Source organism: Channa argus, chromosome 3 (genome assembly GCF_033026475.1).
Source record: "Channa argus isolate prfri chromosome 3, Channa argus male v1.0, whole genome shotgun sequence".
Classification (NCBI taxonomy): Eukaryota; Metazoa; Chordata; class Actinopteri; order Anabantiformes; family Channidae; genus Channa; species Channa argus.
In genome coordinates, this window is record NC_090199.1 from 7,420,896 (window position 1) to 7,446,912 (window position 26,017).

General features: G+C 38.9%; 1 protein-coding gene across 1 annotated transcript; it reads left to right on the forward strand.

The window, feature by feature from the left end:
• Nucleotides 1-168: 168 nt before the first annotated feature.
• Nucleotides 169-25,120, forward strand: LOC137124697 (hemicentin-1-like). Its single transcript, XM_067499791.1, has 14 exons — nt 169-448; nt 681-953; nt 1,115-1,447; nt 1,888-2,151; nt 2,756-3,019; nt 3,624-3,887; nt 4,492-4,755; nt 5,360-5,617; nt 6,036-6,093; nt 12,607-12,767; nt 13,132-13,407; nt 13,548-13,880; nt 23,165-23,416; nt 23,627-25,120. Exons 1-14 carry the CDS (start codon nt 376-378, stop codon nt 23,794-23,796), a joined length of 3,243 nt encoding a protein of 1,080 aa, XP_067355892.1. The 5' UTR covers nt 169-375; the 3' UTR covers nt 23,797-25,120.
• Nucleotides 25,121-26,017: the final 897 nt, after the last annotated feature.

A 26,017-nucleotide genomic window follows, 5' to 3' on the forward strand; every position in this document is an offset into this window, starting at 1 on the left:
TGTCTGTTTTAGATTTGACAACAGTAGTTTGTAGAGTCAAGATAACAGCAGTAAAAGTGAAATTATGTCTCCTTAAAAGGATTTGGGGGTGGAGCAGGAAGTGGGGAGTGGAAGAAACAGGACTGGTCTGCTTCTTAAATTGGCTGCCTGACCATAAGCCTCTGATACTTTGACATTTACACTTTGACAACTTTAAAGATGTTACTGTGAGACAACCGTTGGGAGGGAGGTCTCTCTGTGTGAAAACAGGATCTGTTGTCCACATCTATATAAGAGGAAATACCAGGGTGTGTCTTAACAGTGCATTTACTTGGTGGCTGCTTTCGGGTCTTCTGCTCGACGGATTCCATCTTTGTACAAAAAAATAACTCAAAAATGATGTTGACCTTCATTATTTGGGCTGTTTGTTTGATGACTCTCAAACGTGACGTCTATGTGTCCAGTTGTGGTAAGAGAAAAGTTTTCAGTCCACCTCAAAAAGGTCTTTATTGTTAACAGTCTGATCATTATTACTTAGTAATAATTTGTGGAAAAAAGATTAGTGATATTTGTCTGTTCTATATCAAAGCACAATGAGTGATTATTGCCTCTGATTGTTGGTATATTTCACATTTTAGATCAATTAGATAATTTTACATTGTAGTTGTTTAAAACCAAAACCTTTATTGTCTTTTTTACAGATGTGAACTGTAAAGATAAACCAGTGTTCACTCCATCCAGACTGGTGGTGAAACATGGAGGTCCAATGTCTGCCACATGTTCTGTATGTCAGTCTGGTTGTACAGACTCGTTTGGTTTGGAAAAATCAGTGGGAACAACATCAAAAAATGGAAACACGATTAAATGGACTGTTGACAAAATGACAGAATGGGAACCATCTCCCTTTTGCTATTATAATGATCCTAAAATTCCTGATAAGCAGTGTTGTACCAAACTGCCCATCACAGTTTACAGTAAGTACACTTGCTTGCAACAAAAACAATTTTGCTGGTGACTATGTAACTTTTATAATCAAAATGAGTAAATGTATTTTAAGTACTAAGGTTGTTTACTATCATGCTTTCACTTGCATTTATCTGTTGGTCTCTACAACTGTCTCTGTTTGCCTCCACAGAGCTTCCAGACAGTGTGTCCATCAGTATTTTTAATCACACTGGGTCAATGTATGAGGGTCATCAGTACACTCTGCAGTGTGAAGTACAGAATGTTGCTCCTATTGAAAACCTCAGTGTGACCTTCTACAGAGGGAACACACCACTGGGTCAACCACAGTCTGTGAACAATCCAGCAAAGAAACCAGCGAGTGACACGTACAGTCAGAGCATCACTGCCAGCAAAGAAGATGATGGAGCCCAGCACTGGTGTGAAGCTAAGCTTGAACTGGGACCTGAAGGACCACATCCTCCTCCAGTGATGAAGTCACAGAACATTACCACCACGGTCTACTGTGAGTCTGAAAAAAAAAATAGAGAACACAACCCAAATGTTGTGCAACAAAAAGTGTTGCAATAAACCCCAAGTAAGTTTAGGGTTACCACAGCAACCACCTGTGGTCTGTGGACGACTGCCTTATCAACTGAGCTACAGCCACCCCAGTTACTTCCCACTTTGACCTCAGTAAAAAACAGATAGTAGAATTATCACCTTTCTGACAATTTCAACATAAAAACTGAGAAAGTCTAAACTTGTATAAATCGAATTCATGGCAGAGCAACTGTATTGAATTGCATCAAGTTGCACAGGTGGTCATAATGTTATGCCTGATACCAGCCTGCTATTAATCTTCTCGTGACAACATGTGGAAATAAATCAATTTTAACTGAGCATGTAACATTAATAATAGCTTTTATGTTTCTCTGTGTCTCCTCTTCCTCACTCAAAACATAGATAAACCTTATCTTCAGGGGACATCACATCCAGATCCAATCACTATCGAGGAACAACACCCTCTAAAACTGAACTGCTCGGCTGTGGCAAACCCTCCACCCACCTACACCTGGACGCTCCCAGTAACAGATGCTAACAGATCCTCCATCAGTGGCAGTGTTCTCACTATCAGCTCTGTAACGTCTGCAGATAAAGGGAATTACAGCTGTACTGTCAACAACACGATGGGGAATCAAACCGTGACGTTTAGTGTGGATGTCCAACGTGAGTTCACACAGAACCAAAATGTTGCTGCCATGAAACAAAAAGTCAAAATTATTTCTGTATTTCAGCTTCCTAAAAGTTTTTACTTTCACTTTAATAAAACAGTGTATAAAACCTCCCAACAGCTTCCAAGTTTGCCACCATTCTGTAGTCTGTACAGTAAATACGAGGATTCTGCTGGCAGCCAGTTAGATTATCTGAGCACAAAGAGAGGAAACAACAGGACATAGTTGGCCTGGTCCTGTCCAAAAGTTAGTGTGCAGAAAGTCTGAACCAACATGAACTTTTGGTTTGAAATGTCAAAAACCCAGTTACTTCCCACTTTGACCTCAGTAAAAAAAACACATGGTAGAATTATCACCTTTCTGACAATTTCAACATAAAAACTGAGAAAGTCTAAACTTGTATAAATCGAATTCATGGCAGAGCAACTGTATTGAATTGCATCAAGTTGCACAGGTGGTCATAATGTTATGCCTGATACCAGCCTGCTATTAATCTTCTCGTGACAACATGTGGAAATAAATCAATTTTAACTGAGCATGTAACATTAATAATAGCTTTTATGTTTCTCTGTGTCTCCTCTTCCTCACTCAAAACATAGATAAACCTTATCTTCAGGGGACATCACATCCAGATCCAATCACTATCGAGGAACAACACCCTCTAAAACTGAACTGCTCGGCTGTGGCAAACCCTCCACCCACCTACACCTGGACGCTCCCAGTAACAGATGCTAACAGATCCTCCATCAGTGGCAGTGTTCTCACTATCAGCTCTGTAACGTCTGCAGATAAAGGGAATTACAGCTGTACTGTCAACAACACGATGGGGAATCAAACCGTGACGTTTAGTGTGGATGTCCAACGTGAGTTCACACAGAACCAAAATGTTGCTGCCATGAAACAAAAAGTCAAAATTATTTCTGTATTTCAGCTTCCTAAAAGTTTTTACTTTCACTTTAATAAAACAGTGTATAAAACCTCCCAACAGCTTCCAAGTTTGCCACCATTCTGTAGTCTGTACAGTAAATACGAGGATTCTGCTGGCAGCCAGTTAGATTATCTGAGCACAAAGAGAGGAAACAACAGGACATAGTTGGCCTGGTCCTGTCCAAAAGTTAGTGTGCAGAAAGTCTGAACCAACATGAACTTTTGGTTTGAAATGTCAAAAACCCAGTTACTTCCCACTTTGACCTCAGTAAAAAAAACACATAGTAGAATTATCACCTTTCTGACAATTTCAACATAAAAACTGAGAAAGTCTAAACTTGTATAAATCAAATTCATGGCAGAGCAACTGTATTGAATTGCATCAAGTTGCACAGGTGGTCATAATGTTATGCCTGATACCAGCCTGCTATTAATCTTCTCGTGACAACATGTGGAAATAAATCACTTTTAACTGAGCATGTAACATTAATAATAGCTTTTATGTTTCTCTGTGTCTCCTCTTCCTCACTCAAAACATAGATAAACCTTATCTTCAGGGGACATCACATCCAGATCCAATCACTATCGAGGAACAACACCCTCTAAAACTGAACTGCTCGGCTGTGGCAAACCCTCCACCCACCTACACCTGGACGCTCCCAGTAACAGATGCTAACAGATCCTCCATCAGTGGCAGTGTTCTCACTATCAGCTCTGTAACGTCTGCAGATAAAGGGAATTACAGCTGTACTGTCAACAACACGATGGGGAATCAAACCGTGACGTTTAGTGTGGATGTCCAACGTGAGTTCACACAGAACCAAAATGTTGCTGCCATGAAACAAAAAGTCAAAATTATTTCTGTATTTCAGCTTCCTAAAAGTTTTTACTTTCACTTTAATAAAACAGTGTATAAAACCTCCCAACAGCTTCCAAGTTTGCCACCATTCTGTAGTCTGTACAGTAAATACGAGGATTCTGCTGGCAGCCAGTTAGATTATCTGAGCACAAAGAGAGGAAACAACAGGACATAGTTGGCCTGGTCCTGTCCAAAAGTTAGTGTGCAGAAAGTCTGAACCAACATGAACTTTTGGTTTAAAATGTCAAAAACCCAGTTACTTCCCACTTTGACCTCAGTAAAAAAAACACATAGTAGAATTATCACCTTTCTGACAATTTCAACATAAAAACTGAGAAAGTCTAAACTTGTATAAATCAAATTCATGGCAGAGCAACTGTATTGAATTGCATCAAGTTGCACAGGTGGTCATAATGTTATGCCTGATACCAGCCTGCTATTAATCTTCTCGTGACAACATGTGGAAATAAATCACTTTTAACTGAGCATGTAACATTAATAATAGCTTTTATGTTTCTCTGTGTCTCCTCTTCCTCACTCAAAACATAGATAAACCTTATCTTCAGGGGACATCACATCCAGATCCAATCACTATCGAGGAACAACACCCTCTAAAACTGAACTGCTCGGCTGTGGCAAACCCTCCACCCACCTACACCTGGACGCTCCCAGTAACAGATGCTAACAGATCCTCCATCAGTGGCAGTGTTCTCACTATCAGCTCTGTAACGTCTGCAGATAAAGGGAATTACAGCTGTACTGTCAACAACACGATGGGGAATCAAACCGTGACGTTTAGTGTGGATGTCCAACGTGAGTTCACACAGAACCAAAATGTTGCTGCCATGAAACAAAAAGTCAAAATTATTTCTGTATTTCAGCTTCCTAAAAGTTTTTACTTTCACTTTAATAAAACAGTGTATAAAACCTCCCAACAGCTTCCAAGTTTGCCACCATTCTGTAGTCTGTACAGTAAATACGAGGATTCTGCTGGCAGCCAGTTAGATTATCTGAGCACAAAGAGAGGAAACAACAGGACATAGTTGGCCTGGTCCTGTCCAAAAGTTAGTGTGCAGAAAGTCTGAACCAACATGAACTTTTGGTTTAAAATGTCAAAAACCCAGTTACTTCCCACTTTGACCTCAGTAAAAAAAACACATAGTAGAATTATCACCTTTCTGACAATTTCAACATAAAAACTGAGAAAGTCTAAACTTGTATAAATCGAATTCATGGCAGAGCAACTGTATTGAATTGCATCAAGTTGCACAGGTGGTCATAATGTTATGCCTGATACCAGCCTGCTATTAATCTTCTCGTGACAACATGTGGAAATAAATCAATTTTAACTGAGCATGTAACATTAATAATAGCTTTTATGTTTCTCTGTGTCTCCTCTTCCTCACTCAAAACATAGATAAACCTTATCTTCAGGGGACATCACATCCAGATCCAATCACTATCGAGGAACAACACCCTCTAAAACTGAACTGCTCGGCTGTGGCAAACCCTCCACCCACCTACACCTGGACGCTCCCAGTAGCTAACAGATCCTCCATCAGTGGCAGTGTTCTCACTATCAGTTCTGTAACGTCTGCAGATGAAGGGAAGTACAGCTGTACTGTCCGCAACAAGATGGGGAATCAAACCGTGACGTTTAACGTGGATGTCCAACGTGAGTTCAAACTTCAAATGCCACAAATATCTTCTGAGATCAACATTTCTTTTGCAAGAGAAAGATCAGAACAGTTTATAAAAATAGGGTTCATTTATAAAAAATAAATTATAAAAATTAGGTTCTAACTTCAGTTTGAAAGCATCAACAATTTCAGTTGTTCATCACATCCTCACATTTAGTGGCTCAGAGCATAAACACCAAAAATACATATGTATGTGAAGCATATGTCATTCTGCTGTGCACAGACAAAAGGTGTTAGTCCACCACTTGTGGGTGGACTTGCTAAATTGGGTGTTTTACCAAGTCAGGAAGTGAGAAGATGTGATGCATTACAATAAACGTCTATAGCTTTAACAATATTGACTGATAGCATCACATGCACACTGTTAATTATTTCTTTCTTTTTGTCCCGTAGGTTTGCCCTCAACCACACCGCCACCAAACAGCGGTACCGGCCGCAAACTGATACACAGGTTTACATTGTGTTGCATGCTTTTAATGTCTCTTCTGGTTTGAGCTCATACTCCCAGAGTCTAGACGCTGCTTGTTTCCACAACAATGACAACTCATCAGGAAGTTCTGATTGATTTCATCTGAGTTTTTCAGTTTATGTAGAAGACGGCTTGTTGTGTGAGACGATCTTACAATATTTCACTTAAGTCAGTATTAGGTCAAATGCTTTCCATGTTTAGTATCAGTTTAGCAGGATAACACGACAATCTTTGTGGCCCACCCAGAGCAAACTGGGGTTCAGTGTTTTTACCCAAAGACGCTTCAAATGAGGACAGGAGGAGGTGGGAATTGAACTGCTGACCCCTTCGATTGGCGCACCACAGCCAGCTCTAAAACTACGCCTACAGGTGAGGGAGATGGGACTGGCACTAGAAAAAACTCTTAAGCAACTGAACATGATTTGGGGAGAAAAAATGTCTGTACATCGCTTTGTTCCAGCCCCTTTACTTTATATGATGCACATATGTGAATAATCTCTGTCATCCATTTCATGGTTACTCCAAAGGTGCTGTTCAGTGGCAACTTGACCTGCTTGTGGTGATTGAAGAAATTTCTCCTCCTATGTAAAAGGCTCTGTCACATTTCAAACCCATTAAAGCAGAGGCTGGTCCACACAGCACCAACTGTCAGACCCTGACAGTGCAGTTCCACAGTCATTCGAACCTCAGCTCTTTAACTCTCACGGCACACGTGAAAGTTTGGTGGGTTAACAACGGCCCCCAGTTACGAAAGGGGGTGTGAAAAGGGTTTTACAGGGCAAAATCAAGAAGCTAAAAAAAGTTGCATAAACAAACTAACAAACAATCCAAAAGGGAGGACAAGACCTGCATAAACTGAAGCAGAGCAGGGTATCGAGTCAAATACAAATGCTCGAGAAAACTAAGGAAGCCAAAGAGGAACAAACAGAGGAAGCTAAACCTGAGAATGGCAAATGAGATAGCACTCAAATATGAGCTGGAGAAAGGAAACTCGCTGACAAAAGGAAGCTTGGTATCATAAATCGCGGTCCTGGTAGAATAAAACAAAAACAAACGCCCCGTGATGATACTCGGTTAAAAAAAAATGCTGGTTTTCACACAAAATAACTATTTAAACTAGATACAGTAGCAGTTCTATAATATTTAGGTGAATTTACCTGATACATGTATATTTTTGTCTTCTGTTTGTAGTTTTGTAAATAAATGATGATTTAATTAATAACATTTCCAGCAAACAGTAAAGTTAATGATGACAGTCTGCAAAAGACTGGTTTGAAATCCATTGCTATTGAAATATTACAATTTAAAATAAAATATAGATAACTATGTATAAACTATATAAAAATTATATAGTTTATACAAAGTTATGCAGGGTTGCATTGTGAAACCTTGGAGCAGAAATTGTGAATTGTGGGCTGTATAATAAAACCGGATTTGATTCGAAAGACCTTGGGCTGCATGTCTTACATGAAACCATTAAATGTGTGAAAAGATTGACTGCAATAAATCCATCATCTGTAACTGCTTATCCTGTTTGGGGTCACAGGGGGCTGGAGCCTCAGCCTTCATTAAAATGCATTTCATTACCTGACATCGTGAAAGTTGGTGTCAGGACTGTAACAGTTTATTGCTTTAAAACTTGATCAGCATATTGTCATATATCAAATTTACCATGTCCACAACAGTGAAATATTACTGAAATAACTATACTTATGAATTGTTAACCCCTGCTGCTTGATTTTGACATTTCTTTCAGTGGAACCTTTAAATGCAAAGTCTGAAATTTTTGTACTATTTGAACATAACAAATCAAGTATTTTTGGCAGCGTGTGCCTTAAGTAAGAAAATAAATATTCGCTATATATGGATCCTAAACATACTTCATACATGAACATGACTGTTGAATCATTGGTTTACAGGTGGTAGTTTGTCAAAAAATAAAATGTTTATTAAAAAAAAAAAATTGTTAGGCTCTTATAAAATAATAGAGCAGCCCTAGAGATGACAGATGAAAGACCCCTTTGAAATGATCAGAGGGTTGGAAGGGGAATTCATGAATGGGCCCAGTTTTCAAAAGGAAGAGACTTACTAATGTGTTCATAAACAGTCACCTTTATCAGTGAACAACTCTTAAGATGACTGTTGTGAAAGAACATCATCAGCTGCCAACATTGTTCAAACACCACACAAAATCAAATGGGTGTGTAACTCCGCAAGCACTTTCTGACGCCTCTTGGGTTTCATGTCTCCAACACAGGAAGACAAATGGGAATAATGTTTTCTGTCTTTCCATCATGACTTCAGTGTGTCCAGTCATCGGTTCACAATATGCAATTAGGGTATTTAAGCACCAAATGTGATAAGTAAAAGGGAGAAACAAAAGAATATTAAGGATGATGTATTTTTTTTAACCTTTTATCAAATTAGAGGGTTGTTGAGGAGCTGGAACCCACCACAGCTGACCCTGGTACATAAGGTGGGCTGCAGGCAGTCGTCTGTTAATCAAAAATGCACATGTTTTAATCGTGGGCTCAAACCCTAGTGACGACTGCACCACTGCACCAGTGGAGCCCTCGTCATGTTTGGTGTTGGTGGGGTGTATGTGTGAGTCTGTGTTTTAGTTTTGACTCTGTTTGAATCAGAGTTTGTCTTTCTAAAAAGTACACTCGGATTTACGCTTCATCGACAGGAACACAGCTGGAAACCAAATATTTAAGTGTCAAACCTGATTCTGAATGACCCTGACTGTTCGACCGTGTTTCTTCCTCATACAATATACTCATGTGTCAGTTTTCCTGTTATGAAAAAACATTTACAGTGGTCATTTTCCCATCCTTTAACTGACACAGTGAGGCCCCAATAGAGTGTCTGTCCGCACACGGCCGCCATATGTTGATTTCATCATTTTAATCAAATTACGTAATAATAAGTTGTTGTAGTAAAATAAGCGTCTTGGATTTTTAGGGAGTTTAACACATTAAATGCTGTTTACAGCCTTCATTTTACTGTGTCTTTGACACTTTGTTTGGAGCCTCTGAGTCCATCACAGTCCAAGAATAACACACAAAAGAAACCAGTGAATGAGACGCACACTCAGACCATCATCACCAGTAAAGAAGACGATGGAGCCCAGTACAGGTGTGAAGCGGAGATAACAAAGCTCCATCGCCACCGTCTACTGTGAGTTCGACAGCAAAACCTATCCACATACTGTACAAAACTTTTTAATACCACATATACTGTATTAATGGGAATCATATTTAAACCCCTTTTAGTTTTAGTCATCATTTCTCTCTGTCTCAATCCAAACACAGATGAACCGTATCTTAAGAAGGCATCTCGTCCACGTGGGACCCTCACCACAAAAGGATGCCCTCTACAACTCGACTGCTCGGCTGTGGGAAACCCAAAGCCCTTTTTACACCTGGACGCTCCCAGTAGCTAACAGATCCTCCATCAGTGGCAGTGTTCTCACTATCAAGTCTGTGACTTCTGCAGATGAAGGACATTACATCTGTACTCTCGCACATTTCTGCCTAATTTTGATTTATCCTCTGCCTATTTTGGCAAGAAACGTACTAAAAAGTTAAAACAGGCAATTCAAACATAATGCGGTTGTTTACCTGAATTCCTGTACAGTTGTACTTGTAGGGGCCCGGTAATCATGGGAGTGTCCTCAAACTCAGGAAGCTGAGAAATGTCCTGAACCCGTTTGCTCTTCTATTCCTTTCATTGGAAATAAACATGGGCGTGAGTGGGCGAGCACAAGATGTGGTGAACACATCATTATGGCTGTTCCAGGCCTTTCGTAGCTTTTTTGTGCTCCTCCACATTTAGAGCTTAGGTTGTTCCTGCTTACTGGGTTTGACGCTATTGTTATCGTTATTATTAATTCCTAATCGTTACATAATTAAATAACTCGTCAGTGAACCTTGAAGTTGGATAAGCAGTTCCATCCAGACAACAGCTGCAGTCATTACATTTCATCCCATTATTACATTTTTATTCCTGTCTTGTGCTCTCAGGCCGACAGGCCGGGCGCTTCTCCCTGACACCGTGGCGCCAACGTGTTGATATCAAACCACACAGTGCATCTGGAAAGAGAGAAGTGAGACCAAGAGGACTAGTGTCCCCCAGTGGTGGAGTCATAAAGTGTTAACACTCCGAACTAACACTACACCCTCATTTTGAGTTCATTCCAAGAGTAAAGGGGAGGAGGTTTCCTTGTGCTACAGCATGTCCTGTTGAAATGAATCAGTTCTTCAAATGAATTGTTGTTTTAGTAACAGCGTCTGTATACAACACTTAATATCCAACTAGGTATTTTGCAATGGGCAAAGTGGTAACAGCCGTTCTCGGTGCAGTTTTACTGAGAACTTGTTTTTGAGTCATTAAAAGCGTTTCACTTCACATCTGAAAGTCTTCTTCCGTTCTGCATGAGTAGGAGGGAGTTCCCCCTTAAAGATATTTTATTGAAAAGCCCAGGACTCCCACCAAGTCAAGTAGAAGAGATAAAGCCTTTTTAATGAAAGACAACCACAAGGACTTTAATCAAGTCTAGTCCCCAAGTGAGAACCACCATCTATGACCTGTGAGTACGTATAATGTTTCCTACTTCACGTTTGTGAACATCAATAGAGCTTAAAGTGAAAGTATGAAATCAAAGCTTAATGTGGAGCTTTAAATGTTCACCAACCCTAAAGACACTCATTCCTCCTAAAGAACCCACAGCTTTACTACTAGAATGTCTGTGTCTGCATGCATGACGCTTGTTTCGGTGAATGAATTGTGATGTTATGATCTGATATGAAGACTATGTGCGATTTGTTTTCACAGTTCCTTCGCTTTAACATTGCCATTCTGTCAGTAGTACTCTCTCAAGTAACCCAACAATGCTGCGGAGCTTAGCAGCTGTCGGGAGGAATGCTGGGTGAAATTTTTCTCTTAGCTGGTCACCAAAGTGTTCAAAGATTGACCAGAAGTTTTGCATTTGCCAAAGTATTATTATTTATTTATTTATTTATCACAATTTACTGAAAATAAATATTAACGTGCTTTAGGGTTCCTGCTGCACATCTGCTCTCTGAGTTCCCTCTATCGTATTTTCAATAACTTTGTCATCCATGAACAATGAAATAGGCACAAACGCTGTTTCCCTCTTTATTTTGTTCTTGAACTTGACTGAGTCTCCCTCACCTGCCATTTGCAGAAGCGCAGGTTCACTAATTGACTGTTGCCAGACGTGAAAAAAAAGTTGAAAATCAATCAAGCAGTACAACAAAGAGTGTTATTTTAATCTTTCTTCTCAAAACATCGTGTCGGCCCACAGCTCAGCCACCCACAGATAGCTGGGGCATGGTACAGTAGGTAGGTGTTTTTACCATTTGTTCCGAGAGAAAACTAAGCACAGAGCACCACTGCACACAAAATCAATAAAAACACATGGTTTGTTGCAGAGTTATGTCACAATTATAATGTTTAGCCAGATCAGTCAGTTCATCTCAGATTGCAGCCCATCTTTCTTACACACTAGATGAACTTAATATAATATAGAATATTATCCACTTGTACATGTGTCTGTGAGTTTACTTTGCTGAAGTGAACTTGTTGTTGTGCAGTCTACTTGCCCTCTGAACACAGGCAGACTGAGATAAGGTGACTTTAGGGTGATGCACAATCGGGGATGTTCTGCCTGCGTTTCGGATTATTGTCCTGCCGTATGATGAAAGCCATGATGAACTGGCTGAATCGGAGTGCAGAACGCTCCCATGCACTAAACCTCTGTGTTCACCACAACAATATTTGACAAATGGCATAGACTGTGGGCTGCTTGAGGTTTGAGGTTTCTTGAGGTTTTCCCATGTATTAACCAAATGTCTAACTACTTTGGATGTAAATGGATGTAAACCTACTTCATTTAAAGCTGAGACTTTAATGTTGCCTTTATTTTATTTTCATTTAAATGTGCTAACATTGTGTGACCTCAAGACTGAAGAACTCTTTCTTCCCCTCTGCCATCAGACTCCTAAACAGCTGACAGGAGTTTACAACCATGGACAGAACATAACTGTTTACATTGAATCACATTTTGCATTTCTCATTTTTTCAGAACTGCACTACCTCACTTTATTGTCTTATTAAGAACAGCACTACCTCACCTTTATTGCTTTTATTGCTCTTATGTTTTTGCTCTTGTTTTTTTATTTTTTTATTTTTATTTTATTTTATTTCTATTTTTCTTTCTATCTTTATTTTACTTTACTGTATGACATTTAGTGTGGACGGCAAATGTAAGAATTTCATTGTGCAGGGAAACATGCTTTCTGTCTGTGCATATGACAATAAACACTTTGAATCTTGAATCTTGAACATAAAAAAACTCTTCACACATGTAGATAAAACTTAAGATACCATTGCAGCTTGAGAAAAGAGGTACTATGTTCCACTTGAGTGGATAATCAAAGCAGGGAGGGGACTTACAGTGGGCACTTAACTGTGTGATTTTATATCCAAATCACTTTCTGATCACATTTCTGTTTTATTACGGAGTTGTTCGGTTTCCTTTGAAAGACTGGAATTGAAAATAATGTTTTTCCGTTCTATACTTTTGGTTTTTCTGATAATTTTTTTGCGCAGTGTCCATATGTCTGGTTGTGGTAAGTAAAGTGTTTTTTTTTTCCCCCAAGAATTTAGGTTTAAGACAGCATAGCACCATGTCACATTACATACAAGTTTATGTCTTGTCTTAATTTACAACTCAGGCTACCTAGTTATTTATAGGTTTTAATTTTTGTATTTATATTATTAATTATTGTTTTGTGACTTTCTTTGAGGTTTCTTTGGGTGAGAAGCAGGTCAATTCTGACAAATATTTCTTGGCTTGGCTTTAAAATGAATGGGAAACAAAATTCAGCTTTAAAAATGTAAACACTTCTTTCTTACAGATATGAACAGTACAGGTTAATCTAATTTTACATTGTAGTTGTTTAAAATCAAAACCTTTATTGTCTTTTTTTACAGATGTGAACTGTATAGATAAAGCAGTGTTCACTCCATCCAGACTGGTGGTGAAACATGGTGACCTGACGTCTGCCACATGTACTGTATGTCAGTCTGATTGTGCAGACACACTGTTTGATTTCGAATCACCAGTGGGAACTAAATCAAAAAATGGAACCTTGATTAAATGGACTGTTGACAAAATGACAGAATGGGAACCATCTCCCTATTGCTCTTATAATGATCCTGATATTCCTGATAAGCAGTGTTGTACCCACCTGCCCATCACAGTTTACAGTAAGTACACTTGCTGGTGACTATGTAACTTTTATAATCAAAATGAGTAAATGTATTTTAAGTACTAAGGTTGTTTATTATCATGCTTTCACTTGCATTTATCTGTTGGTCTCTACAACTGTCTCTGTTTGCCTCCACAGAGCTTCCAGACAGTGTGTCCATCAGTATTTTTAATCACACTGGGTTAATGTATGAGGGTCATCAGTACACTCTGCAGTGTGAAGTACAGAATGTTGCTCCTATTGAAAACCTCAGTGTGACCTTCTACAGAGGGAACACACCACTGGGTCAACCACAGTCTGTGAACAATACAGCAAAGAAACCAGCGAGTGACACGTACAGTGAGAAAATCACTGCCAGCAAAGAAGATGATGGAGCCCAGTACTGGTGTGAAGCTAAGCTAGAACTGGGACCTGAAGGACCACATCCTCCTCCAGTGATGAAGTCACAGAACATTACCACCACGGTCTACTGTGAGTCTGAAAAACCATACAGACCATTTTGTTATGTGTACAGTAAACATGAAGATGCCGCTGGATAGATAGATTAGCTGAGGACAAACATTGGAAACAACAGGAAACAGTAAGCAGAAAGTCTGAGTAAGAAAATGGAAAACAATCTCTTTGTTTGCAAGGAATTATGTTGAGCAAATAAGCTGCAGTTTCATATTTACCATATAACTTTATCATGCTATCAATCTTCTGGTCTAACTAGTGAAAATTAATCACTTTTAATTAATGATAGCTATTTTATTTCTCTCTGTCTCCTCTTGCTCATTCAAAACATAGATAAACCTTATCTTCTGGGGACATCCCATCCAGATTCGATCACCATCACCATCACAGAAGGACGCCCTCTAAAACTGAACTGCTCGGCTCTGGGAAACCCTCCACCCACCTACACCTGGAAGCTCACAGTAACAGATGCTAACAGATCCTCCATCAGTGGCAGTGTTCTCACTATCAGCTCTGTAACATCTGCAGATAAAGGGAAGTACAGCTGTACTGTCAACAACACGATGGGGATTCAAACTGTGACCTTCAATGTGGATGTCCAACGTGAGTTCAAACTTCAAATACCGCAAATATCTTCCATAGTAGCACTTAGTCTAATGCAAGAATATCTGTACATAAAAGAAAAAAACTGAAATATCACATTTACTTAAGTATTTAGACCCTTTACTCACTACTTTCTTGCAGCTCCTTTCGCAGCAATTACAGCCTCGAGTCTTTTTATGTACGACACAACGAGCCTTTCTGCCAATTTTTTTTGCAAATCATCTCAGTGTGAGAGTCCTTCAGGGGCTTTTTTTCGTTGCTAACTCCAAGTGGCCTTTGATGTGTTTCACACTGAGGAGATGCTTCCATCTAATCACTCTGCCATGAGGCCCAAATCAGGGGAGGGCTGAAGTGATGGTTGTCGTTCCGGAACGTTTTCCCATCTCCACCCAGGATCTCTGGAGCTCAGTTAGAGTGACCATCAGGTTCTTGGTCTCCTTCGATTACTCGATTTTGGCCGGGTGACCAATTTAATGTGGACTCCAGTTAATGTGTAGAAACATCTCAGCAACAATTAAGAGCAACTGAGGCTCTGGGTTTGAAGTGTTGTTGCAAAGGGTCTGAACAATGTAATATTTTAGTTTTTCCTTTTTCATTTAGTTGCAAACATTTTGAAATTCTGTTTTCATCTTTTATATATATATATATATATATATATATATATATATATATATATATATATATATATATATTTTTTTTTTTTTTTTTTCACCTTATATTAGTACTGAGTGTACAGTAGGTTCATGAGAAAAGACAGAATCAGGCAGAAAAAAGTGAGGCGGGTGTGGAAAACTTCCTGAATGAGCTGTATGTACAGTCACAAGCAGCTGATTAACTTGCTGGTAAAAACTGGTCATAGGTGGCAAAATTTCCCTACCGGCTCACAAATAAATGATCCATTAAAAAAAAGGAACATTTAAACATCTGCTGTCAGCGTGCATGTAGGTGCACAAGTGTACAGTGTACAAAAAGCCATAAAGGCTGTTGTACAAATGATTTAGTACAGTAACAAGGAAACTGAATGCACAGATGTATCCAGTAAACATAGGTAGCTGTCAGTTTAGTAACATGGTTGCTTGGGGTAAAGTACTGCACCATCTTTGAACAGAAATGCTACAAAAACAGCTGCCAAACAGAGCACAGGAGGCAGACGACACTAACATTTGTCAACACAAGCAGTTAGTAACCATCTCAGTAGTGTTTTGTGTTTGTATGGAAATACAGTGTTCACGTTCAAAACGGACTCGTTGTGTCAAGTGCCAGCATGAGGCAGTAATGAGCCATTATAGAGCATCATCCCACTGAGGCTATAAGAAGGCTTCAGACAAGAAAAGGCAAACAAGTGACATAAAGGAGTTGTAGTAGTAGTAGTTTTTTAGCTGTACAAGATGAAAAAACAGGTTAAGTTAAGTGCAGAAAAAGTTTAATATCACATTCTTTCTGCCTTCATGTTCTAAACCTTATTGCACTTGGAAACACCTGCTCAGTATGAAACAGGTCAAAGCTCACTTGGAGTTTGCAAAGAAAAAAGCCCCTGAAGGACTCCCACACTTATTGCACCCTGTTATTCTCATCTCACTCTTTGCAGGCAAAGGCAGGTTCCTCCTGGTAATAATCTTTTCTGCAGGAGTTGTGCTGGTTCTCATCGCCACCATCGTCCTTTACGCCATCTTCAGATTTACGTGGGGCTTTTAAGGTCACAGATTTACATTTGTTTATACCATACACACTTTTTATGCAGCTCAGATTGCTTCAATGGTTCAAAACAATCTATATATTAGATCATTACGTTGTTGTGCATCTCCGAAAAACACAAACTGATGCCGTGATGTCTCTAAGCAAAGTTCCTCTAATTGAAAAGCAGAAGTACGCCCATGACCCAAAAAAGGCAAATTCCTTCGTTTCTGTTAAACAATAAGAACAAATTGCTTTCATCTTTAAATAACATATTCATTATTCAGAGTACAATGAGGTGCTGCTCAAGAAACAATGTTTTTTTAAATATTATCTGGATATTACATTGTCTGGAAATGTATTTTGTTACTAACTTCCAATACTATTAGTTAAAAGGTTAAAATGTTTTGATCACCAATTCATTTGTGGGTTGCTGTTTTTTTTCATATTGAATGAAATAATATTGTGATATTACATTCATGATGCAACAGGTCTTTCAAAACATGAAATCCCTGAGAAAAATGTAACTCATGTTGAATATAAGACGTGTATTTCACACTTCCTTTTGTTCTAGTTCACCAGGATTGAGTTTTTGAACATGACAACAGAAATAACGCCACAGCAATGAACAAGTAATGAATAGTTAATGATTCATCTTAGTGGATCCTGGTCATTTTGCCACAGAGCTGATGTATTTGCTTCCGTTTTTGTTCAATTTACATGTATTTGGGATCCTTGGTTCTTTATTTTAGCTGCGTGTGAAGTTGGTGGAATTAAAAAAGCATTTCTAGTAAACTTAATGTGAATGTGTAAGTTTTGTTCATTTTAACTTAATCTAAACTTGATGTCTCTTCGCTTGAAATGATCAGTTAAACGAATGAATCGGAGAGAGTTGACTTAACTCAGTAAATATAATACTCAAAGTTTGAAAGTAACAACACTAGCAGACTTCCCAGCATGCATTGTTTGCGTGTCGAAACTCTTCATAGACTCATACACATAAGCTTTTATGCGTATTTAATATATACTAGATAGTTACTTTTAGATAGAGCAGCTTTAGATGTTGTTGATGTGCTGCTGTTTGTGCAAAGTTACTTCAGTAGCTCCAGCTTGTAGATTTTCAGGTCAACATGATGAAGTAATTCTTTACAAAATGTAAACGGACAGAAAATACACATTTTGACTGACCATGTAACCAAGTAGCGGAGTCAGCTTAGTATCTTGAGTTAAATCAGCTTTGTTTATCACATTCACTTAAGTAGTTCAATGAAGTTGCATTTTCAAGGCAGCAGGTGAACTTTTATTTCAAAGTTGAACACACTTGACAGGAAGAATTTAATTTTGTCATAGCTCCATTCAATTAAAGGCAATAGCATTTTACTTTTTACTGTAGGTGCGATTCTGTTTTTGTGTCCCACCCAGATTGACAGATTAAATCAACATGAGAAAGAACATACTGTTAACTTCAAACAAAGAATATTTCACTTGGCCCCAGTTCCTGCTGAACAGTTGCAGACTACAATTTAGAAAGGCAGAAATAGGAAGGAGCTCTGTAAGAGTTTACCCAAACACAACAACACACTCCGTGCAATAATAAGTTGCACACGCTTAACTGTTTACTGCCCATAAACAGCTTATGACCTCCACAAAGCTAAAACCTTAGCTGTCACTGCAGGGTTTGTCCGACCGTTTGACTCAAAGCAGACACTTTTTGCTACTTCTGATCCTGTAAGCGCCAGCAACGGCGTCAGAAGCTGAAAAATCGCTCGTTCTTCACAACTGCACCCAGGGGTTTAGGACCCCAACCTGCATGGAGCTGCCTAACAGTCGCACCTAGGACTCATGGAGCCTAAACAGGTTTTTAGCAGTTACTCAGTCCTGCTCTGCACACACTCACTGTGATTCTGTGTACGAGTGTGGTGTCGCGTGCGTCATTGTAAAGAACAGGACGGTACTGGACTTGTTGTAACCTCTTGCGTATATGACTATATTTAGCTGTTGCTTCATCTGAAGATCATGGGGGGTTTCTTGTCCATTGGCAAACTTCAGTCATTTTTCCATAAAGTGAACTTCCTCCTCTTAAAACTTTATTTTAGCTGCATTCAGTAGATTGTTTCACTTCTGCTGACTTTGCGGAACTAATAAACCTCACAGTCTTTCTAAGAGAACAGGTTAAGTGCAGAACTACAGAAAGGTATTTAAAATGTTTAATACCACATTCTTTCTGCCTTCATGTTCTAAACCTTATTGCACTTGGAAACACCTGCTCAGTATGAAACACATCAACGCTCACTTGGAGTTTGCAAAGAAAAAAGCCCCTGAAGGACTCTCACACTTATTGCACCCTGTACCTCTCATCTCACTCTTTGCAGGCAAAGGCAGGTTCCTCCTGGTAATGAACTTTTCTGCAGGAGTTTTCCTGGTTCTCATCGCCACCATCATCCTTTACGCCATCTTCAGATTTACGTGGGGCTTTTAAGGTCATGGGGGTTTCTTGTCCATTGGTAAACTTTAGTCATTTTTCCCTAAAGTGAACTTCCTCCTCTTAAAACTTTATTTTAGCTGCATTCAGTAAATTGTTTCACTTCTGCCGACTTTGCGGAACTAATAAACGTCACAGTCTTTCTAAGAGAACAGGGTAACGGTTCGGTGGGAACATTAATCAAATAGTCAAGTCTGATTTGTACCTACAGACATAGACACAGTATAACTGCAGGTCTATGTTAAAATGATATTCTACCATTAACTTTAATTTAATAATAATCAACAAAATGTGGTAAAAATGCAGAGGCTACTTATAAACACATTCCCATGAAGCAGCACTGACTTCAACTTGAGAGAGGTTTTTCCTGTCAAACCTGACTTCTGGTTTAAATTTGATTTAGTCCCTCCACATTCCACAGGGGAGGGGAGGGGAGGGTTTTTTTTTCTCATAAGCCTGCCCACAATTTTAAAAAGTCACTGGTATTATTCACTGATGTCCAGTATAACAAAATGTCACTAAAGGTGTTTACATGTTGGGGAAAGTCAAACTTCACAGGCCACTTACTTCCATTCCAGTGGCTCTGCTGTGCTTTTTTCTTACACCAAGTCCCATTAAAATATCTTAGTGTGGTACTACTGCGTTTCCTCTGGCTACAAGATGTGGTGGGAAAGGAGAGAGCTGCAAAATGGAGGCAAAAGCATGAGGCAAGCAGCTAAAAACAGACACGCCTCCCGCTGTCTAAATTTTGAGCGTGTCCTTACTGATGACGCCTTAAACATCTGGACAGTGGAGGGAAATACACTAGACAGAATTTGAGTTAATTAAAAGGTGGTGCGTGGGGGTGATCTTGATAAACTAGGAGTAAAGTTGAATCATAGTTCTACTGCCTCAGGATTGGAAAGACCACAACTTTTCATGATGTGATTAGGAAATCACACCATGAGCTCTGCCAGGAAAGAGATAAGCAATGCTACAGTAGTTTCCCTAGCACTCCAAGTCAACTCCTTTGTCCACAAAATACCACAAAGTGACTCGGCAGGGATCAAATGTCAAATACTTTTCAGGTCCTCTCATTTGTGATTCTTTTGGCCTTGTCCAAAGTTAGGACAATACATGCCATCACTATCAGATACTACTTCCACAGATGGCTCAATTTTAACACACACACAGATAAACATGTCACCTGTCAGCTGACACCTGCCAAACTTTTTCCAGATGTGGCAGTGACTCTTGTCAGCAGTAAACAAGCCACTATTTAGCATTTAGAAACAGTGTACATTTGATAAAAGCTTTTAACCATCTGTTATGTGTAGCTACTAGACAAATAACATACAGTGGCTGGGTAATGAATTCTACTTTTACAAGGTTATAATTACTCAGTTTTCAAGTTGAAACTGTCAGAAAGCGGCTAATTTTACTTTTATTTTTTATTATTGAGGTCAAAGTGGGTAGTGGATATACAAACTCTATACTTTAGTAAAAGTGCAAGTTATTGCCTTTAATAGTAATTTATTACAAGTGGAAGAACTTTGATTTGTTTTCTAAAGCTAAAGTGCCATAGAAGTGGACCTGCTTCAAAACTCATGGAGTACAAATAAAAGTATTTAAAAAATGCAAACACTCCAGTTTATCACAAGTAGCCTACTTATAGGATTATACTTAGTATAGTAACCTCCAGAAGTGTAGTAAATAAACTTCACACCTTCGTTTGTTTTGTACATATGGACGTCCATGACATATGTAATGGTGATTAATATACAACGACATTATAATATGTTAGTAGTCATTTGCTAAATATACATGTATTAAAGTTATACAGGCGTCCCACAGTTTGTCCCACGGGACATCTCCTGATCGTTCCATTCTCCATTGTCTATTGACTTTCATTTTGTGCTTTGCATACTTTCGATCTCACCATCTCGCAGATATGTGTGTGTGTGTGTGTGTGTGTGGGGGGGGGGGGACATGTTCCCCGTACTTTCTGCATCTGTTGACCCGGGTCAGGGACGCATATGTCATCCTCAGCTGACAGTAACGGACTTTCCCAGATGGGTTATATAAAAGTATATTCACGGACAACCACGGTTTCATTTTCACTTATAATACTGGGGAATTTCTAAAAAGTGACGTTGGGAAGTCTGCTGATGCTCATCCCGCCCCCAGCCCACCCTCGGACTGGACTTAATGTGGTTTGAAGAGATGCTTCTTTCTCACTCTTTCTCTGGGCAGCGTGGCGCTCGTTTCTTTCACCGCCGTTAACGATCAACACAAAAGGGGGAAATAATGGATTTCTCGTACATACTTTTGGTTGTTTCTCTGGTCTACAGCCTGCGGGACTTCCACGTGTCCGCTTGTGGTAAGTTTTTGTTGGGGGTCTGAGATTTTGTAGTCGGTATCCTGCAGTATATGCTCATGTGGGACAGTAGTCTACAGCTTTAATAAACGTACTCAGATGGAGTGAAAACCGGAGGATGAATTATGAACATAGTTGTAGTGTGATGACCTTTACTGTGTATTAATGTTATCCTGCTCCCTGTCTGGTCCCCCCTGTAAATCTGGCCTAGAGATTATACCACTGACATTTACTTAGTTTAAGTTATTAGAACGTTTGCTAAATAGGTTGAAATGTGAAATCAAAAAACAGCCATGTCTGTAATCTTTTATCATTTATCGGAATTAATCCATTATATATGACCAGAAACACATTGTTGAGCACAGACTGGTTAATGGCCCACACCCCTGCCATAACCATGTAGGACCCTGTGTGTGGGGGCGGGGTGGTGGGGGCGGGGTTGGGGGTGGTGGGGAGGAATCACATAAACTGGGTATCTCTATGACTTCCTTGAAATTGGAGAAGCTTTAATTGAAGACATTTCTAATGATTCCTGTCAAATACTTGTGTATTTGAAAGAAGGCTACAGTATGGATTACCAAGTGTGTGTTTCAACCATAAGAGTTTGTGTTGTTTTTTTGATGTGTGTGTGTTTATGGGTGTGTTATTGTTGGAACAGTTTTTATTATTTGATATACTTTTGTGTCTTTAATGAGCACTGTGACTGTCAAGCAAGAACATTTTGAACTCATGATACAGAGAGAGATACATTTTAAACAATTCAGAAGAGATACAGTAACAATTTTATTCAAATATATTGAATAAACAAAAAACTGTTGACATCAGAGTAATTGACTTGTGGGTTCTTTAATGTTTTAGGTTAATTTTAATCTAATTTTACATTGTAGTTGTTTAAAATCAAAACCTTTATTGTCTTTTTTTTTTTTACAGATGTGAACTGTAAAGATAAACCAGTGTTCACTCCATCCAGACTGGTGGTGAAACATGGAGGTCCAATGTCTGCCACATGTTCTGTATGTCAGTCTGGTTGTACAGACTCGTTTGGTTTGGAAAAATCAGTGGGAACAACATCAAAAAATGGAAACACGATTAAATGGACTGTTGACAAAATGACAGAATGGGAACCATCTCCCTTTTGCTATTATAATGATCCTAAAATTCCTGATAAGCAGTGTTGTACCAAACTGCCCATCACAGTTTACAGTAAGTACACTTGCTTGCAACAAAAACAATTTTGCTGGTGACTATGTTACTTTTATAATCAAAATGAGTAAATGTATTTTAAGTACTAAGGTTGTTTACTATCATGCTTTCACTTGCATTTATCTGTTGGTCTCTACAACTGTCTCTGTTTGCCTCCACAGAGCTTCCAGACAGTGTGTCCATCAGTATTTTTAATCACACTGGGTCAATGTATGAGGGTCATCAGTACACTCTGCAGTGTGAAGTAAAGAATGTTGCTCCTATTCAAAACCTCAGTGTGACCTTCTACAGAGGGAACACACCACTGGGTCAACTACAGTCTGTGAACAATCCAGCAAAGAAACCAGCGAGTGACACGTACAGTCAGAGCATCACTGCCAGCAAAGAAGATGATGGAGCCCAGTACTGGTGTGAAGCTGAGCTAGAACTGGGACCTGAAGGACCACATCCCCCTCCAGCGATGAAGTCACAGAATATTAACACCACAGTCTACTGTGAGTCTGAAATCATTTTGCACTTAGATAAGCAGTACAAATCTGCCTTATGGCTTTGACAAAAGAAACCTTTTAAAACAATTTTCATCATGTCGTCCTCTTTTAGAGTTTCTGAAAGTGTATTTTAATCTGATACTCGAAGTTGTTCTTAACTACTCAAAGCCGGTCGCTCAAAGTGTAATGATCCAACAGATCGTTATCACCTGACTCCTCGTCTCTGGGTTGTTTGTGGTCTCTCTCATCTCATTTGTTTCATTTCACTCTCGCCAGCTTCTTGTTTGCTTGTAATGTTCAGCTGTTCAGCAAAAAAGATTATAAACCCAACTATACATTAGGAGTCTGTGCAGACCAAAAGTAGACCTAATAAAACATAAGACTTTGCAATAAGCTTGTTCATTCATAAACCACCCAATAAACAAAAACCAAATAGGTTTTCCTTTTGCTGTAATAACATCATGTTGTCTTTCTTCTCCCCTCAATTAACACACAGATAAGCCTCGACTGAATGTGTCAGAAAAGTCAATCACCATCACAGCGGGAAACCATCTACAGTTGACCTGCTCAGCTGTGGGAAACCCCAAGCCCTCAATTACCTGGACCCGAGCTAATTCTACCATTGCCATTGCCGACAGCAATGTTCTCAATATCAGTCCTGTAGCTACTACGGATAAAGGGGAGTACATCTGTTCTGCCAGCAACAAGATAGCGACTGTCGTGGTGTCAGTTAAAGTTGAAGTCCAAGGTGAGTTTTGTCATATTCACTCTTCAGATTTATGATTTACTGGAAATCGATTTAGTAAAGGCCACAATATTGCTTCCAGTGCTGTTGAATCATATTAGTTGAAACTGACTCTTGAAGGAATTTCAATAATCTAATTTTGTATTTGACGAATAATGCTGTTTTTTTATTACCTTTTCTCTTTACCCATACCCCTCACCCAACTCTCTACAGTCAACTACGTCCCATACATTATAGCTGGAACAGCATTATTGATCGTTGTGGTCCTCGTCCTTTTCGTAGTGGTATACATGTATTACTACAGGAACTATCGAATGGGACAGTACAACCTAAAGGACGTTTTCCAGCTTCACAAACAACTCATCCCCGGACCCAGCGCATAATGGACGGTTGGCAGCTGTTGCTTTGTGATATGCTACAGAGTGTGGGATGCTAACAAGGACCCTTTCTTGGGCTTTTTCTCTCTCTCTCATTCGCTGTAATTGCTCTAACGATGCCATGTGGTGACACGAAGTAATAACTCCACCAGAAGTCATTGTATCTCTAGTTTAACAGGGCAGCTGTAGCTCAGTACATGAGGCCCCAGTCGTCCATAGTCCACAGCGTCAAGAGTTCTACTCCTGGTCCCCCCTGGCTACGTGTTGAAGTGTCCTTGGGTAAGACACAATACCTTGCATGGCAGCTAATGCCATCGCTGTGTGAGTGTGTATCTGAAGGGTTCAATGAAAAGCAGTATTGTGAAGCTCTTTTTAAGGCGCTATATAAGTGGACCATTTAACACATACTGTAAATGTTGTACATTCAGGTAAACGTGAGTTTTCAAACAAGTGATCTCTGCAGCTGACTGTATTTAAGAAGTAGTATATACTGTATTGTACTGTGTACTGTATATAGCGGATCCTGTGTACACCATGTTGTGTTGTGTTCTCTTTCAAAGCCAAAGATAGGATTGTTTACCAGCTAGGAACTTAGTCTCAAGTAGGTTAGTTCCATTTTGTCACTTTCACCACACAGAAATGGTGATTAATGTGCATTTTATTGAGGTTTTAAAATGTTGTAGGAACAGAATAAACCACAGTTTTAAGCATTGTTACATTTAAGGTTCTAAAAGTGTATTGACACAGCAATTTAAAATAAGTTGTTAATTTTCATGTGAACTACTGTAATGGAATATTTGAGACTCAACAGTAAAAGAATAAACTGGAATCAATGTTACATTTTGTCATTTGCTAATAGATCAGGCAAACTAAATTCATACGATGTTCATTTGGCTTCACTGGACGGAAATAGTCGCTAATGTTAAAGTGCACGTGCTGTTTTATTGTTTGTCAGTCTTTCATTTTGGTTGTGTTACTGCAAAGAACTCTAACTGTATAACACGCTTTCGTGTGAAAATTCTCACCCTGAACTTCACACCTTGAGGTTAAACTAAAGAAAGACTGAGCTGCTGTGTGCATGTGGTTTTTATATTCATTTGTACTTTTAGTGTTTGTGTGTGTATGGAAGGTAATATGATAGTAGTGATGTGAAAATACAAAATAATTTATACAAACACTCTAAATATGAATCTTACACTCGAACTAATAAGTAAACATGCTTGTTGGTGAAAATACAACTATATTGTATTAATTTCCAGTCTCTTTATTTTATTATTTGCATTTTAAACTACATTAGTTGGAAAAATAAAGACTCCAGTCACAATTCCAATCGCAGTCCGCCTCATTTTATAAATAAAAGATTGTCAGACAAGCTTTTCAATTTGTACAGTGTCCCAACAGAATTGACTGAACTGGACACAGTAATTCCAGTTTCATGTTTATGAGATTCTTAATGGCAGAGTTGTTGAGCTACTGTTTTTTTTTTTTTTTTTTTAATCTCTGGGGCTTTTACAAGAAACTCCACAGTGGACGTTATGTAGGGTGGAACAAATAAATACAACTGCGAAAAACTTTCCACTCCCCCTCTACCTCCTACTACTTCCTCATCTTCACCACCTCCCATGCCTCCCCTTATAGGAAAATATTTGGATAGGAGGTTTTTTTTACATTTAGATTTTATATTCATATGTTTAAGACAGATGTATTCCTTTTATAACAGAAAAAAACTAAACTGGCATCCAGCTACATCCCCTTTTAACTGTAGGCCTTACAATAAATTTGCTTCAAGTAGTGGTTTAGCCACTTCCACTTTTGGTGTTCCCCCATTTATTACATGCCTCGTCATGTGAAAATATCATAACGGCAAACTACTCGTTCATTGTGGTTGTCAGAGCCATAATTAAGTAGTTGCTTCTAACACACAATGAAGAAAGATTTCACAATACGAAACCTTAATGTACTGTTATTGCAGTATAACTTTCAGCAAAGATGACAAAGGTGGAAATTCATCTCACAAATAATGTTCCAGTTTTTAAACTGAGAACACAGAATGTTTAATAGTAATACTAATATCAGAAGGGAGTAATGTTAAATATTAAGAAATACCTCACTTTTCTGATGCCACTGAAGGTTTATTAATATCAGCAATGCTGCGATGGTGAACAGCTATAAGTGAAATGACAAGGTCCTGAGCTTATTAGCTATAATACAATTCATTTACAAACTA